Source organism: Macaca thibetana, chromosome 19 (genome assembly GCF_024542745.1).
Source record: "Macaca thibetana thibetana isolate TM-01 chromosome 19, ASM2454274v1, whole genome shotgun sequence".
Taxonomy (NCBI): Eukaryota; Metazoa; Chordata; class Mammalia; order Primates; family Cercopithecidae; genus Macaca; species Macaca thibetana.
Genome location: NC_065596.1, coordinates 29,646,358 through 29,662,905, shown reverse-complemented (window position 1 = coordinate 29,662,905; position 16,548 = coordinate 29,646,358). Strand labels below are relative to the sequence as shown.

General features: G+C 51.8%; 2 protein-coding genes across 2 annotated transcripts in view; both read right to left on the bottom strand.

Annotated features, from left to right (window-relative positions):
* The window catches only part of RUVBL2 (RuvB like AAA ATPase 2), a 45,748-nt gene that overhangs the window by 5,819 nt on the left and 23,381 nt on the right, over positions 1–16,548 (bottom strand). The window contains exons 2-9 of the mRNA XM_050772453.1: positions 16,179–16,215; positions 10,527–10,581; positions 6,867–6,922; positions 5,151–5,292; positions 2,433–2,562; positions 2,212–2,278; positions 522–628; positions 339–432 (exon numbers count right to left, since the gene is read on the bottom strand). Coding sequence (XP_050628410.1) covers positions 339–432; positions 522–628; positions 2,212–2,278; positions 2,433–2,562; positions 5,151–5,292; positions 6,867–6,922; positions 10,527–10,581; positions 16,179–16,190 — 663 coding nt within the window. The 5' untranslated portion in view covers positions 16,191–16,215. The remainder of the gene's footprint in view (positions 1–338; positions 433–521; positions 629–2,211; positions 2,279–2,432; positions 2,563–5,150; positions 5,293–6,866; positions 6,923–10,526; positions 10,582–16,178; positions 16,216–16,548) is intronic.
* LIN7B (lin-7 homolog B, crumbs cell polarity complex component) overlaps positions 1–16,548 on the bottom strand; it is a 127,091-nt gene that overhangs the window by 103,040 nt on the left and 7,503 nt on the right. The gene's annotated exons all lie outside the window — the stretch shown is intronic.

Here is a 16,548-nt window from a genome sequence, read left to right as displayed (position 1 = left end):
GAGATTGGAGCTCCAGGAAATGGAGCTGGGAGGCTAAATGGAGTCATCCGGAAACCCCAGGGCCAGGAGGTAGTCAGGACTAGGGGTGTTCCAGAGAGCTAAGGGTCATGGGGGCTCCTGGAGGACCTCAGAAGCCACAAGCCACATGTGGTGATGTGAAGCTACAGTGCCAGGCTGAGGGACCCAGCTGTCCTAGGGTTACAGGGAAGACCCAGGAGTACCAGGACAAAAAGTCAGGGTGACAGGAAGATCCGGGCCCCATGGGTCACGGGGGTGACGGAGGAGATGAAGACACCGCAGTGCTGGGGGCGAGGGGATCGCAGGAGTCCCGGCCGCACCTGGGAGCCCATAGCGTCGTAGTCACGGGCGCGTGTGAAGGAGCGGCCCAGCTTCGAGATCTTGCCCGTCGCCTTGTCGATGGTGATCACGTCCCTACAGGGGGTGGGGGGTGGGGTAAGGAAAGGAAGGGGCCCAAGCTCGCCCATTCCCCTGGCTGCCTGGCATGGCCCCTGACTGCTCACCCAGCCTGGACCTTGTCCTTGGTCAGGGACTCAATCATCTTGGTGCCCAGGTCGTAGATGGTCTCCATCTCTGTGGTCTTGAGGGTCAGTTTGCCCACCTTGGAGCCCTGAGAGTGGGGACAAGCCAGGGAAGGGGATCAGAGAGGGCCCTGATGTTGCCCCAGTGCCCCCAGTGTTGATAAGCTTCTGGCTGTACTCTGGCCTCTGCTTATACAGCTTCAAAATGGGCACGACACAAGGAAGCTCTTCAGGGAACAGATATGGTGTGCTCACCAGTCTGACGTGGTGATGGCTCCGCGGGTGAACATGTATGTCCCAATCGACCATACTGGACACTTGGAATGTGTGCAGCTTTTTGTATGTCAAATAAAACTCAATAAAGCTTTTTTTTTTTTTGAGATGGTGTCTTGCTGTCACCCAGGCTGTAGTGCAGTGGTGCAATCTTGGCTCACTCCAACCTCCACCTCCCAGGTTCAAGCAGTTCTCCTGCCTCAGCCTCCCAAGTAGCTGGGATTACAGATGTGTGCCACCATGCCCAGCTAATTGTTTTGTATTTTTATTATTTTTAATGTTTTTTGAGACAGAGTTTCACTCTTGTTGCCCAGGTTGGAGTGTGATGGCGCGATCTCGGCTCACTGCAACCTCTGCCTCCTGGATTCAAGCAATTCTCCTGCCTTAGCCTCCTGAGTAGCTGGGATTACAGGCGCCCACCACCATGCCCAGCTAATTTTTTGTATTTTTAGTAGAGACAAGGTTTCACTATGTTGGTCAGGCTGGTCTTGAACTACTGACCTCAGGTGATCCGCTTGCCTCAGCCTCCAAAGTGCTAGGATTACAGGCGTGAGCCACCGCGCCTGGCCATTTTGTATTTTTAGTAGAGAAGGGGTTTCACCATGTTGGCCAGGCTGGTTTTGAACTCCTGACCTCAAGTGATCCACGCACCTCAGCCTCCCAAAGTGCTGGGATTATAGGTGTGAGCCACGACACCCGGCCAAAACTCAATAAAACTCTTAATCAAAATAGTAAACAAAAAACATGCCTAAAAAATAAAGTCTATTGGCTGGGTGCAGTGGCTCACACCTGTAATCCCAGCACTTTGGAAGGCCGAGGCGGGTGGATCACGAGGTCAGGAGATTGAGACCAGCCTGGCTAACACGGTGAAACCCCGTCTCTACTAAAAAAACCAAAAAATTAGCCAGGCATGGTGGCGGGCACCTGTAGTCCGTCCAGCTACTCGGGAGGCTGAGGCGGGAGAGTGGCATGAACCCAGGAGGCAGAGCTTGCAGTGAGCCGAGATCACGCCACTGCACTCCAGCCTGGGCAACGAGATGCTGTCTCAAAATAAATAAATAATAAAGTCTATTATAAACAACATAGGCCCAAAGTCCTGCAAAATTGCCAAAGGTCACACTTTGACATTCCTATTTTATACCCAAATAAAAGCTGTTTTTGTTGATCACAAAATCAGAAAACACAGCTATGCAAAAAGGAGAAAACAGAAATTGAAAAAAAAAAAGAAAAGAAAAAGGCCAGGTACGGTGGCTCACGCCTGTAATCCCAGCACTTTGGGCTCTAGTCTGCAGCTAGAACATTCCATGGGATTCTGACCTCCGTGCACACCTGACACCTACTGTCTCCAACCCTGGCGCTGGAGGTGGCCTCAGCAGGGTACGGACTCACACAGACTCACCGTTCCTGTTGCCGGTCGATCAATCTGGATCTCCACCACCTCCCCTTCGATGATCTCCGTCTCCTCCCTAGCCAGAGAGCAGATCTGAGGAGACAGCCTGACACCTGCGCCCTCGGGAATCACAACTTTCCCCGAGCTCCGGAACAAAGGACAAGCCGCCCGGGGCGTGGAGTTGCTCCCAGGCTCTGGGGACTGGCACCCGCCTCGGGTCGCCTGCTTACTTGATGCGAACGCCGATGGACCGCCGGAAGGCCTGCGTTAGCGCCTCAGTCTTGCTCATCTCCAGGGAGAAGATTTCACTGCCGGCGATGGCTGTGAATGGTGTGTCAGGACCCAGGGCCTGCGCCATGCCTGGGGAGGAGGCAGTCCGGGTAGGTGAAGCCGCTCTGGCCCTAGGTCCCCGACACCTGCTCTGTGGCAAACTAGCTCTTCTCCCACCCCAGGAAAGAGGGTTCAGTGCCATCCCACATGTAAGGACTGGGCTCTGACCTGAGCAGAGCCCTGGGGAGGGGGAACTGGAGAGAGGGGTTTAGCCACGAGGCAGACAGTGAACGAGAAGCCAGGGAGGGCAGGTTGCTCTGGCAGGCCTGGCTTAGAATCCCACATTGCCCAGAGTGTACACCCTAGAACCTCGCCACACCTCAGTCTCCCAGCCTCTATGAGCTGTTTAGCCTCAGAGCTGGGCGATGGGGAGCAGGGACGAAGGCCAAGGGGCTGCCACAATAGTTACAAGTGATGAAGGCAGATTGCCTGGGTTCTGATCCCAGATCCACCACTTAGTGCAGTCGGCACCGTGTGATCTGGACGGCTCCCCGAGTCTGTTTCCCCCTCGGTCTGATGGGGCTGATAACAGAATAGGTGCCGGCATGGCATGACACCCTGCCTAGGAGCAACTATGGGCAGGCAGGCAGGCAGGCACTGGTGCTCAGCGGTAACATGGTTGCACAGCCTGAAACCGGCACAGGGCAGGGCGCTCGACCGCCTGTGGCCTGGGGTGGCTGGCAGGAAGCAAGGCTGTCTCCAGCAATGGCTCTGAGCGCCAGACCTTTCCCTCCAGCTTCCTGGCCACAAGGTTTGGCCCAATGTGGGGCATGCCCTTACAGACAGGCTGTTGCCACACCCTCCTGCCCAGTGTCAAGTGGCACCTCTTCTTGGTCCCCTTTGCGGATGCACAATGGCCCTCAGCACAGAACTCAGCAAGTATCTGCTGAGGACTGAGTGGACGAGCATGACCCATGCCACCTGGGGACACCAGGGGTCCTCTCTGCCTCCTTCACTAGACTAAGGAGCGTCCCCCTCAGGGCGAGGCCAGCCTCACCCCAGTGCTGCCCAGCACAGGGTTTGGTCTGCAGGAGGCTTTGCCTGGGAGACACAAGAAGAGGAAAGGCGAGGCCAGGCACGGTCACAACATGCCTAAAAAATAAAGTCTACAGGCTCACGCCTGTAATTCCAACACTTTGGGAGGCCGAGGCAGGCAGGGGAAACACCTGAGGTCAGGAGTTCAGGACCAGCCTGGCCAACAGGGTGAAATCCCATTTCTACTAAAAATACAAAAATTAGTTGGGCGTGGTGGCACACATCTGTAATCCCAGCTGCTTGGAAGGCTGAGGCAGGTGGATCACTTGAACCCGGGAGGCAGAGGTTGCAATGAGCGAAGATCACACCACTGCACTCTAGCCTGAGCAACAGAGTGAAACTCTTGTCTCAAAAAAAAAAAAAAAAAAAGGAAGAGGAAAGGAGAAAGGATGGAGGGAAGGAAGGCACTGTGTGTGCCACATTCTAGGCCTGGACATGCTGTCCCCAGTGTCTGCCCAGGAGCCTCCTGGCCATCCTACTAGGCTTAGCTCAGGTATCCACTTCTTTGGAAGCCTCTACCGACAAATGCCACCACATGCCCCGTTTTCCTACTAAGGTCAGGCGCCTCCTCTGTCACATGCTACCTCCGCTGTAACACATGTCACCTTGGAAGGGATCGTGTCCATGACCACCTCCTCCAGACCAGGAGCTCTTTGAAGTCAGGCCTTGGTCTAACTCATCTATGGGTCCCCAGTGTCCAGTGCAAGGCCTGGCACCCCAACAGGCATTGCTTTATCTTCACTGAAGACCTGGCTGTTACTCAGATTCTCCCTGCCTGGCCCCATCCTCAGCACAGAGGTGGGAGTGAGTGGGAAGAGCATTGGGTTAGGAAAAGCTTCAGTGAGGCAGAGATGCTGAAGTAGGGTTTTGAAGGATAAATAGGAGTTCAACAAGGAAGAAGAAGAACAGCTGGGAGTGAAAAAATCATAAATCACTAGTGGACTGCAACAGAGATGCTGGGTGACTCCTCAATACCCACCTTCCCCTTCCTCTTTAGTTCCAGAACCCTCATTTTCTTTCCTATTTTCTTTTTTAAAATTTCTTATTTTTACAACCTGTTGTCCAACAGAAGAATCCTCATTTTCTTAAGGCAAAAATGGTCCAAATTATGAAATTTAAACAAACATCTAATGTCCCAGCCTCCCCAGAAGCAGAGTGTGATCATATGATTAAATTCTAGTCAATGAGATATAAGCAGAAGCATGGAGGATTTCCAAGATGACTGCTTAAAGGAAGCCAACCGGAGGGGGTTCACCCTCATGCTAACTCTTTTCTTCCTGCTGCCTGGATTATGAATGCGAAGGCTGGAGCTCCGGCAGCCCTCTTGGAACACGACGTCCTCTTGACACTGGAACCAAGTACAGAGGATGATGAGGCAGGAAGACGGAAGACTTCCTGGCACTACTTAATAAGCCCCAAATGGCCTACCTCTAGATTCTTCCACGGCCGAGAACGAATTGTGAGTGTTTAAGCCACCGCCACTTTGGGTCACCTGTTAAATGCAGCTGATCCTGACCCTGACTCACACAGGAGGAGTTATTTACCAGGGACCAGGAGAGTTCCTGCCCTGGGAGGTTTCTTACCCATGGCGATGGCCGTCTTCCCTGTGCCTGGCTGGCCAGCAATGAGGACTGCCCGCCCAGCAATCTTCCCTTCCCGGATCATCTCCAGCACCACTCCAGCTGCCCGCCGTGCCGCCAGCTGACCCACCATGCCCTGCGAAGCCTGTGGGTGGGAGGCAGCACATGAGGTGATTTCCTACGGGGCTACCACTGCATTTCTTTTTGTTTGTTTTTTTGTTTGTTTGTTTGTTTGAGACAGAATCTCGCTCTGTCGCCCAGGCTGGAGTGCAGTGGCTGGATCTCAGCTCACTGCAAGCTCCGCCACCCAGGTTTACACCATTCTCCTGCCTTAGCCTCCCGAGTAGCTGGGACTACAGGCGCCCACCACCTCGCCCAGCTAGTTTTTTGTATTTTTTAGTAGAGAGAGGGTTTCACCATGTTAGCCAGGATGGTCTCGATCTCCTGACCTCGTGATCCACCCGTCTCGGCCTCCCAAAGTGCTGGGATTACCGGCTTGAGCCACCGCGCCCGGCCCTACCACTACATTTCCACCACATCCTGGCTAGTGAGATGGAAGCAGACATTACTAGCGGGACTTCTGGGAAAAGCCAAAAAAGCTTTCTCCACTTTTTTTTTTGGAGACAAGATCTCACTGTGTCACCCAGGCTGAAGTACAGTGGTATGATCACGGCTCACTGTAGCCTTGACTTCTAGGGATCAAGAGATCCTTCCACCTCAGCCTCTTGAGTAGCTGGGACCACAAATGTGCGCCACCATGTCCAGCTAATTTTTAAAATTTTTTGTAGAGACGGGCTCTCACTATGTTACCCAGGCTGGCCTCAAGCTCTTAGGCTCAAGCAATCTTCCCACCTCAGCCTCCCAAAGCATTGGGATTACAAGCATGAGCCATTGCACCCAGCCTAATTTTTTTTTTAAGGTGGCAAAGCAATTGCTACCCAATTCCAATTCTTTTTTTTTTTTTTTTTAGATGTCACCCAGGCTGGAGTGCAGTGGCACAATCTCAGCTCACTGCAACCTCCACCTCCCAGGTTCAAGCAATTCTCCTGCCTCAGCCTCTTGAGTAGCTGGGATTACAGGCATGCACCACCATGTCCGGCTAATTTTTGTGTTTTTTGTAGAGACGGGGTTTCACCATGTTGGCCAGGCTGGTCTTGAACTCTGACCTCAGGTGATCCACCCACCTGGACCTCCCAAAGTGCTGAGATTACAGGCACGAGCCACCACACCCGACCTAACCAATTCTTTTTTTTTTTTTTTTTTGAGACGGAGTCTCGCTCTGTCACCCAGGCTGGAGTGCAGTGGCCGGATCTCAGCTCACTGCAAGCTCCGCCTCCCGGGTTCAAGCCATTCTCCGGCCTCAGCCTCCCGAGTAGCTGGGACTACAGGCGCCCGCCGCCTCGCCCGGCTAGTTTTTTGTATTTCTTAATAGAGGCGGGGTTTCACCGTGTTAGCCAGGATGGTCTCGATCTCTTGACCTCGTGATCCGCCCGTCTCGGCCTCCCAAAGTGCTGGGATTACAGGCTTGAGCCACCGCGCCCGGCCCGGCCTAACCAATTCTTTAGTACCAAGAAAATCCACGTGTGGCTGAAGTTTATGGATATGTAGCCAAAGGTCCAGAAGACCGTAACATAGTCCCCACACTCCCCAGGGCCCTGGGTACCCACCACCCAAGACCTTCATGGAGAGGCCCTCACACCCCAGCCTCCTCTGCTCTACCTGCCGAGGCTCCAAAGCATCGTCCAGCCCCAGTCCTCGAATGTGGGAGTGGGCACCTATATGAAGGGAAAGAAAAAGGCTCAGTTACTAGCCAGCTTGCTGCACGTGTGGCCTGACCTCTCAGCCCTGGTTTCCTTCTTTGTCAAAGGGGTGGGTGGGAGTAGGGAGTAGGGGGTTGGGGGAATGAAGGGGCACAGGGGAAGGATATCCCAAATTGGCACCTCCCTAGCAAGATGGCTGAAGGTGGTAAATGCTCAATGAACTGGAGCTGCTCTGAGGATGCATCCTAGTGAAACGAAAGTCACTGAGACCTGATTAAGCACATAATCATACCAAGAACTAACCATAAGGGCTAATGATCACAATTACTTCGTGTTTATGGCTTACACAGCACGCACAGTTTATTCCATATAACTGCAAAAAAAGAGCCCTGGCCGGCGCTGGGGGTGGTGGCTCACACCTGTAATCCCAGCACTTTGGGAGGCCAAGGCAGGCAGATCACTGGAGGTCAGGAGTTCAAGACCAGCCTGGCCAACATGGTGAAACTCCGTCTCTCTTAAAAATACAAAAATTAGCCAGGCGTGGTGGCAGATGACTATAATCCCAGCTTCTCAGAAGGCTGAGGCAGGGGAATTGCTTGAACCTGGGAGGCAGAGGTTGCAGTGAGCCGAGATTGTGCCACTGCACTCCAGCCTGGGCGACAGAGCAAGACTTGTTTCAATAAAACAAAATAAAATGAAACAAGAGTCCTGGCTGCTATCACCCTGAAAGCACTTCTGGGTATCAAAATGGCAAGAGTCCCAGGACCTATTGATATGAATGGGGAGGGAGCTCAGAGAGGTTAGGTCCCAAGCCCCAGCCACACAGCCAGCGAGAGGGGAAGATGGGATTCCAATGCTTTACATTAGATGAGGGTTAAGCAAACCTCAGCCTGCAGGTCAGCCACCTGTTTTTGCAAATAAAATTTTACTGGAGCTGGGCGTGGTGGCTCATGCCTATCATTCCAGCACTTTGGGAGGCAGAGGCAAGCAGATCACCTGAGGTCAGGAGTTTGAGACTAGCCTGGTCAACATGGTGAAACTCCATCTCTACTAAAAAATGCAAAAATTAGCCTGGCATGGTGGCATGCACCTGTAGTCTCAGGTACTTGGGAGGCTGAGGCACTAGAGTCGCTTAAACCTGGGAGGTGGAGGTTGTAGTGAGCTGAGATCGCCCCACTGCACTCCAGCCCGGGCAACACAGTGAGACTCCATCTCAAAAACAAAACAAAACAAAACAAAACAAAAAAAAGCCAACCAAAAAATCTTTGTATTGGAACACTGCCATGCCATTTCATTTATATACTGTCTGGGGCTGCCTTCGCACTGCAAGAGGAGAGTTGAGTAGTTTCAACAAGGAAAGATTTACCATCTGACACTTTAAGGAAGATTTGCTGACACCAGTGCTTGACTATGAGCACCCCAAGGGTGGCTCCTGGGTGCAGCTAGTCTCTACTGGGTCCTCAGCTCCCAGGCAGTGCTTGGCTGTTCTTTTCTTTTTTTTTAATTTAAAAAAAATTTTTTTTTTTTTTTTTTTTTTTTGAGACGGAGTCTCGCTCTGTCGCCCAGGCTGGAGTGCAGTGGCCGGATCTCAGCTCACTGCAAGCTCTGCCTCCCGGGTTTACGTCATTCTCCTGCCTCAGCCTCCAGAGTAGCTGGGACTACAGGCGCCCGCCACCTCACCCGGCTAGTTTTTTGTATTTTTTAGTAGAGACGGGGTTTCACCGTGTTAGCCAGGATGGTCTCGATCTCCTGACCTCACGATCCGCCCGTCTCGGCCTCCCAAAGTGCTGGGATTACAGGCTTGAGCCACTGCGCCCGGCCAATTTTTAAAATTTTTTATTGTTTTTTTCTGAGAGAGGGTCTCACTTTGTCACCCAGGCTGCAGTGCGGTGGTGCAGTCACATCTCACAACAGCCTGAACCTCCTTGGTTCAAGCAGTTCTCGCAAGTAGCTGGGACTCAGGCATGCACCACCACCGTCAGCTAATTATTTTATTTTATTTTATTTTATTTTTAGAGACAGGGTCACGTGACTATGTGAGTCAGGCTGGTCTTAAACTCCTGATTCAAGCAGTCCTCCTGCCTCCGCCTCTAAAAGTGTTGGGATTACAGGCATGACCCATCGTGCCCGGCCATACGTGGCACTTTTTGTTTGTTTTTGAGATGGAGTCTCACTTTGTCACCTAAGCTGGAGTGCAGTGGCGCGGTATTGGCTCACTGCAACCTCTGCCTCCCAGGTTCAAGCCATCCTCCCTAGTAGCTGGGATTACAGGCATGCACTACCATACCTCGCTAAGTTTTGTATTTTTAGTAGAGACGGGGTTTCACCATGTTGGCCAGGCTGGTCTCAAACTCCTGACTTCAGGTGATCCATCTGCCTTGGCCTCCCAAAGTGCTGGGATTACAGGTGTGAGCCACCACACTCAGCCTCAGCACTTTTATTTATTTATTTAGAGACAGAGTTTCACTCTTGTCACCCAGGCTGGAATGCAATGGCATGATCTTGGCTCACTGCAACCTCCGCCTCCCAGTTCAAGGGATTCTCCTGCCTCAGCCTGTGAGCAGCTGGGATTACAGGCGCCACCACCACGCCCAGCAAATGTTCATATTTTTAATAGAGACGAGGTTTCACCATGTTGGCTAGGCTGGTCTCAAACTCCTGACCTCAGGTGATCCACTGGTCTCGGCCTCCCAAAGTGCTGGAATTACAGGCGTGAGCCACTGTGCTCAGCACCCTGGCACTTTTAATAGATGAAACAGTGTTGGCGCACAGCCCCGAAGTGTTTTCTGTCAACTACTTTATTGAATCTTACATTAACTGATGAGGTGAATGATCTTGCAGACTAGGAAACTGAGGCACAGAGAGAAACTAGTCCCTGGCCACATGGTGGAAAAGTGGCAGAGCTAAGCTTCAGGAATCCAGCACTGGGCTTCTAAAACCCATGTTCACAGCCAGGAGCCCTTACTGCCTTTCTCGGAGGCCCTGGATGAGTGAGTCTGCTGCATGAATGAATGCGGTCTCTCCCCTGCCGGTAAAGCTCTTTGTGAGAGCGCACCCTGCTGGCCTCACTGCGCCTCAACTTCCTGCTCTGTGAGCCGGGCCCAGTGATTCCGCTGTTCTGAAAATTCAGTTCCGTCAGCTAACAGTTGTAATATGCACCTCATGGGGTTACTGCAAGGGTTCCACAGGACGCAAACTCATGCATTCAATGGTTATCCCTTGATCATCTGCTCTGTCAGGTCCTGTGCTAGGGACACAGCTAGGAACGAGACAGACCCGGTGTCTGCCCTCAGGGAACTCACCCCACAGTGTGTACTGGGTATACGAGGCCAAACCCAGTAAAGCACCCAGTAAATATCTATGACCTCCAGGCAAATACCCCCGGGAACCCCACCAGGATAGCCAAGCTAGCAGTCTGGTCCCCACTGCATCATCTGACCCACCTCTGGAACTGAGGCTCCTCCTCCCCCAGTAGACAGAGGGAGTGGGGGAACAGTAGTGGGGGGCAGTTGGTGTGCAGGCCACCTCCCTCTCCATCTTAGGGGTCCTCAATAGGTTTGCTCAATCAGGGCATATGGCAGGCAGGGCTTAGCTCCTATTCCTGACCCAACTCACTCACCGATTCGCTCAATCCTTGTCACATCACGGATCTCCGGGACTTTGGTTGTGGCTGTCTGGGGGTGCAAGAAGATGTGTCAGAGGACTAGTGTGGTCCCAGCTTTCACCAACCGCTCCTCTGTCCCTCCCATGAGATGGTCCTTTCCACTCCTTCCCCTCACAGGTAGGCGACGGGTCAGGCGCCAGTCACCCCCACCCCTCTTGCCTGTTACAGCCTAATGGCTGCTTGGTGGAGCCCCAGGAAGACAAGGACTGTCTGTCTCATCCACAGCTCGGTCCTCAGGGTCCAGCACGTATTTGGTTATTTGGTGAAAGAATTAAGTCCTCCCTGTTTCTTTCTTTCTTTCTTTTTTTTTTTTTTTTTTTTGAGACAAAGTCTCACTCTGTCACCCAGGCTGGAGTGCAGTGGCCCAATCTCGGCTCACTGCAACCTCCGTCTCCTGGGTTCAAGCAGTTCTCTGCCTCAGCCTCCTGAGTAGCTGGGATTACAGGTGCATGTCAACACACCTGGCTAATTTTTGTATTTTTAGTAGAGGTGGGTTTTTGCCATGTTGGCCAGGCTGGTCTCAAACTCCTGGCCTAAAGTGATATGCCAGCCTTGGCTTCCCAGAGGGCTGGGATTACGGGCATGAGCCACTATGCCTGTCCAAGTCCTCCCTATTTCTTTATTTTATTTTATTTTTTGAGATGGAGTCTGCTCTGTCACCCAGGTTGGAGTGCAGTGGCCCAATCTCAGCTCACTGCAACCTCCACCTCCTGGGTTTAAGCGATTCTCCTGCCTCAGCCTCCTGGGTAGCTGGGACTACCGGTGCACACCACCACACCTGGCTAATTTTTCTTGTATTTTTAATAGAGATGGGGTTTCGCCATGTTGGCCAGGCTGGTCTCGAACTCCTGACCTCAAGTGATCTGCCCGCCACGTCCTCCCAAAGTGCTGGGATTACAGGTGTGAACCACCGTGCCCTGACAAGTCCTCCCCATTTCTAATAACTGTGAGCTCCATAAGGACAGACACCAATGAGGAGCAGGCATGAAGCTGGACATGGTCTGGCCCCGGCTAATTTCCCAGCATCCCTTGTACCAGGCGGCCCCAGTTCTCAACCACCAGGCCTGGCACATGCTGGCCCGAGTCCAGACTGCTCTCCCTGCTTTCTCACTGAATTAGATCAAGTGCTGCCCCCTAGGGGAGGCCCTTTCTGATCACCACTCCTGCCACGCTAGTTCTAGGACCTCTAGACATTCAGACAGTTGAAAGTCTGAATCTCCCTGTGTGATCTCACATTCCTAAGGGAGATGGATGGATCAGCATTCTCAGCTCCAGTGGACATGCGTCCCATGAAGGGCACAGCCTGTGTCTCTCTTGTTCACCTCGGGACTCAATGTCTGTGGTTTGCATAAGTGATACTCTAAAGTGTTGAGCTCATTCAACAAGAATATACTGAGGCCTCCCATGTTGACAGTTCTCCAAAGAGAGAAGCCAGCTACCACGCCTTCTCACATGGGGGAGGGAGGTGAGTAAACACCACCTGGGACAATTCAGGAGCCCCACTGGAGGTCCACACAAAACATGGACACGAGTATTCACAGCAGCACTATTCACAACAGCCAAAAGGTAGAAACAACCCACATGTCCATCAGCTGATGAATGGCAAACTAAAACGTGGTCTATTTGTGCAACGGAATATTATTCAGTCATAAAAAGGAATGGAGTTCTTTTTTTTTTTTTTTTTTTGAGACAGAGTCTCACTCTATCACCCAGGCTGGAGTGCAATGGCACAATCTTGGCTCACTACCAACTCCGCTTCCTAGGTTCAAGCGATTCTCCTGCCTCAGCCTCCCGAGTAGCTAGGATTACAGGCGCCTGCCACCACGTCTGGCTAATTTTTTTTTTGTTGTTGTATTTTTTAGTAGAGATGGGGTTTCACCATGTTGGCCAGGCTGGTCTTGATCTCCTGACTTCAGGTGATCCACCAGCCTTGGCGCCCCAACATGTTGGGATTACATGTGTGAGCCACCACTCCTGGCCAGGAATGGAGTTCTAATACATGCTACAACGTGGATGAACTTTGAAAATGTTATGCTGACTGAAAGATGCCACACACGAAAGACGTGTATTGTATGTGGCTATATGAAGTAGCCACAATAGGCAAAACCATATACAGAGAAAGACTAGTGGCTGCCTAGAACTGAAGACGGGAGGTATGGGAGGATTAGCGGTGACAGGTAAGTAGCATGGCGTTTCTTTTTGGGGTGATGACAATGTTCTAAAATTGACTGTGGAAATGGCTGCACAACTGTGAATATGCTAGAAAACACTGAGCTATATACTTTAAATGGGTGAATTATGTAGTATGTGAATTCTATCTCAATAAAGCTATTAAGAAAAAAAACAAACAGGCTGGGCATAGTGGCTCCCACCTGTAATACCAGCACTTTGGAAGGCTGAGGCAGGCAAATCACTTGAGGTCAGGGGTTCAAGACCAGCCTGGCCAACATGGTGAAACCCTGTCTCTACCAAAAATACAAAAATTAGGCCAGGCGCGGTGGCTCACACCTGTAATCCCAGCACTTTGGGAGGTCAAGGCAGGTGGATCACTTGAGGTCAGGAGTTCGAGACCAGTCTGGGCAATATGGTGAAACCCAGTCTACACTAAAAATACAAAAAATTAACCAGGCGTGGTAGCGGATGCCTGTAATCCCAGCTATTTGGGAGGCTGAGGCAGGAGAATTGCTTGAACCCAGGAGGCGGAGGTTGTAGTGAGCACAGATCGTACCGCTACACTCCAGACTGGGCAACAGAGCAAGACCCTATCACTAACACACACGTGCACACACACACACAGATACAAAAATTAGCTGGGCGTGGTGCACCTGTAGTCCCAGCTACTCAGGAGGCTGAGGCAGGAGGATCATTTGAACCTGGGAGGCAGAGGCTGCAGGGAGCCGAGATCGCACCACTGCACTACACCTGTGAGACAGAGTGAGACTCTGTCTTGAAAAAAAGCAAAACAAAAAAACAATCCTGGATGCTGGATCTTTGCGTGTCTGTTACATTATTTTCTGACACTTCGGAATAGTTCATAATTTCTTTCTTTCTTTCTTTCTTTTTTTTTTTTTTTTGAGACGGAGTCTCGCTCTGTCGCCCAGGCTGGAGTGCAGTGGCTGGATCTCAGCTCACTGCAAGCTCCGCCTCCCAGGTTTACGCTATTCTCCTGCCTCAGCCTCCCGAGAAATAGTTCATAATTTCTAATAAGGAAAAGGAAGCCTAAGAAGCCAGTACGCTAACCTAGGCCACCTATCCCCAACTCTCCTTCCTTCCCACAGGTTTGTGTGGGGTTTCTTATTGTTTTTGTTTTTTTGAGACAAGATCACATTCTGTCACCCAGGCTGGACTGCTGTGGCCTCCACCTCCCAGGCTCAAGGAATCCTCCCACCTCAGCCTCCCAAGTAGTTAGGACTACAGGTGAGTCCCACCACACTTGGCTAATTTTCTTTTTTCTTTTTTTTTTTTTTTTTTTTTTTTTTGAGACAGAGCCTCACTTTGTCACCCAGGCTGGGTCGACCCAGTGGCACGATCTTGGCTCACTGCAACCTTTGCCTCTCGGGTTCAAGCAATTCTCCTGCCTCAGCCTCCAGAGTAGCTGGGACTACAGGCATGTGCCACCACGCCCGGCTAATTTTTTTTTTGTATTTTTAGTAGAGATGGGGTTTCACCATATTGGCCAGGCTGCTCTCGAACTCCCGACCTCGTGACCTGCCCGCCTCAGCCTCCCAAAGTGCTAAGATTACAGGTGTGAGGCACCACACCCGGCCTAATTTTCTTATTTTTTTTTTTTGTAGAGACAGGGTTTCACTATGTTGCCAAGACTTGTCTTAAATTCCTGGGCTCAAGCAATCCTTCTATCTCGGCCTCCCAAAGTGTGGGATTACAGGCGTGAGCCACTGTGCCCAGCCCACAGATCTTTCTCTTCTTCTTCCACTGGAGAGGACATGCAGTTATCTAGCCCAGAGGAAGCCTCCTCCCTCTGGAGCCAATCGTTTAGACTTTCTGGCCATCAATGGTCACAAGCTTTCCCTGTCACTGTGTGAACCTTCCCACCTACTGTCTCCTATAGAAAGCTGGAACCCAGGAACACAGGACATTACCCCCAGACTACAACCAGAAGACTAAGCATCCCCACCTCACAAAAAAGACATGAATCCAGGAATCCCAAATTTAGCTCTGTCAACATAAACAGGCCCCTTACCAAGGACTGTCTCCTACAAAGACTTTCTCTTTCACCGTAAGTCTCTCCAAAACCTTGCTGCCCACTGGCCCCATGAAAACCAAGATCATTTCAAAACTCAGTACCCACCATCCCCTCATACTTCCAATACTTTCTCCACGGAAGTTCTGGTCATAGCCTTCCTCTTCTACTTCCCTATCCACCTCCTCCTCCTCCTTGCCCTGGTGACAGCAACAGACTCAAATCTCACCCTCAGCTACCAGCAACTTTCTCTCCCTCCCTTCTTCCATCTTGACTGGGCTCATCATGGAAACTGAGGCACCTGGAAGCCCAGCCCAGTCCCTAAGTTCAAGTCACATCACCTTTTTCTTTTTTTTGGAGACAGAGTCTCACTTTGTCGCCCAGGCTGGAGTGCAGTGGCACCATCTGGGTTCACTGCAAGCTCCGCCTCCTGGGTTCACGCCATTCTCCTGCCTCAGCCTCCCAAGTAGCTGGGACTACAGGCGTCCGCCACCACGCCTGGCTAATTTTTTGTATTTTTAGCAGACACAGGGTTTCACCGTGTTAGCCAGGATGGTCTCGATCTCCTGACCTAGTGATCCGCCCGCCTGGGCCTCCCAAAGTGCTGGGATTACAGGCTTGAGCCACCGCGCCCGGCCAAAATCACTTCTTTATTCAGGTATTTCTTGAGCAGGTGCCAGGCCGTTTCCTAGCCTCTACTTCATTCATGTGCATTCATTCATTCAAATATTCAAGTGATAATTCATTGAGCATTTACACCGAGACATAGCCCGTGCGAAATACTGGAAATATGAAAATGGCCAAAACGGTCGCATGACAAGATACCGATTTCTGGGTCCCTAATCTTTTAGTCCTCTCCAAGAAGACTCTTGTTCCTCGACAATTTCTTCCCGCTAAAGATTCACTAGGTGCCCTCGCGCTCTCAGACACACAGAACAGGTACCCGCCTGTGCTTCCAGCTTGGAACTCAAGTGCCATTAGCACCACTAACAATCCAAGGCTCCCAAATGGCTCGAAGCGCAAGGTCCTACAATATTCCTCATCACACTGGCGCCAAGGACTGCGGAACCGGCCTTTGCGCCAAGAGGATTTTGAAAGTTGGAGTTCCTATAGCATGATGGGGCAGACCTGAGATTCCGGGATCCCAGGCCCTTCTTTATTTCACTCCCTCAGACCCAGGAGCCCTGGTACCCAGCTCCCTCCTTCCCTCAGATCCAGAAAGTCCATCCCCCATGTCCCCTTGTTCCCCAGATCTGGGAGGCTGAGCTTCCTCCTCCTTCAGACCCAGGAGTCTGGACCCCCAGATCCCTCCTCCCTCAGACCCAGGAGTGAGGGCCTCCAGCATCCCCCTCTCTCAAACTCGAGACTGCGAGCTCGCTCCTCACCATCCATGCACCCACACTTACCACGGTTGCCATGATGCTCACCAACCGCCAGTGTCCTAGCGGAAACGGAAACGCGCGAGGAGCGAGATGTTCTGGCTCCTCTAGGCTAGCTGGTTCTCCAAAGATCTCGATGGTTCCTCATAAATATGTAAATCTTGTGGGGGCGTGACGGGACTTTAGGTCCCGCCCCCCGACAGGCGCTGCGCTGGAAGACGGGTGTCCGGAACTCCTGGGTCCATTCCCGATGCCTCCTGGCTCCTCCTCCTTTTGCTCAGCCCCACCACCGCCCCGCTCAGGCTGATTGCAAAATTCTTAGCTGTTCTTTGAGTAACCACACGTCCTCCACGCTCGTTTCCTCTTTATCCCACCCTCCTCCCCCCCCGACCACTTT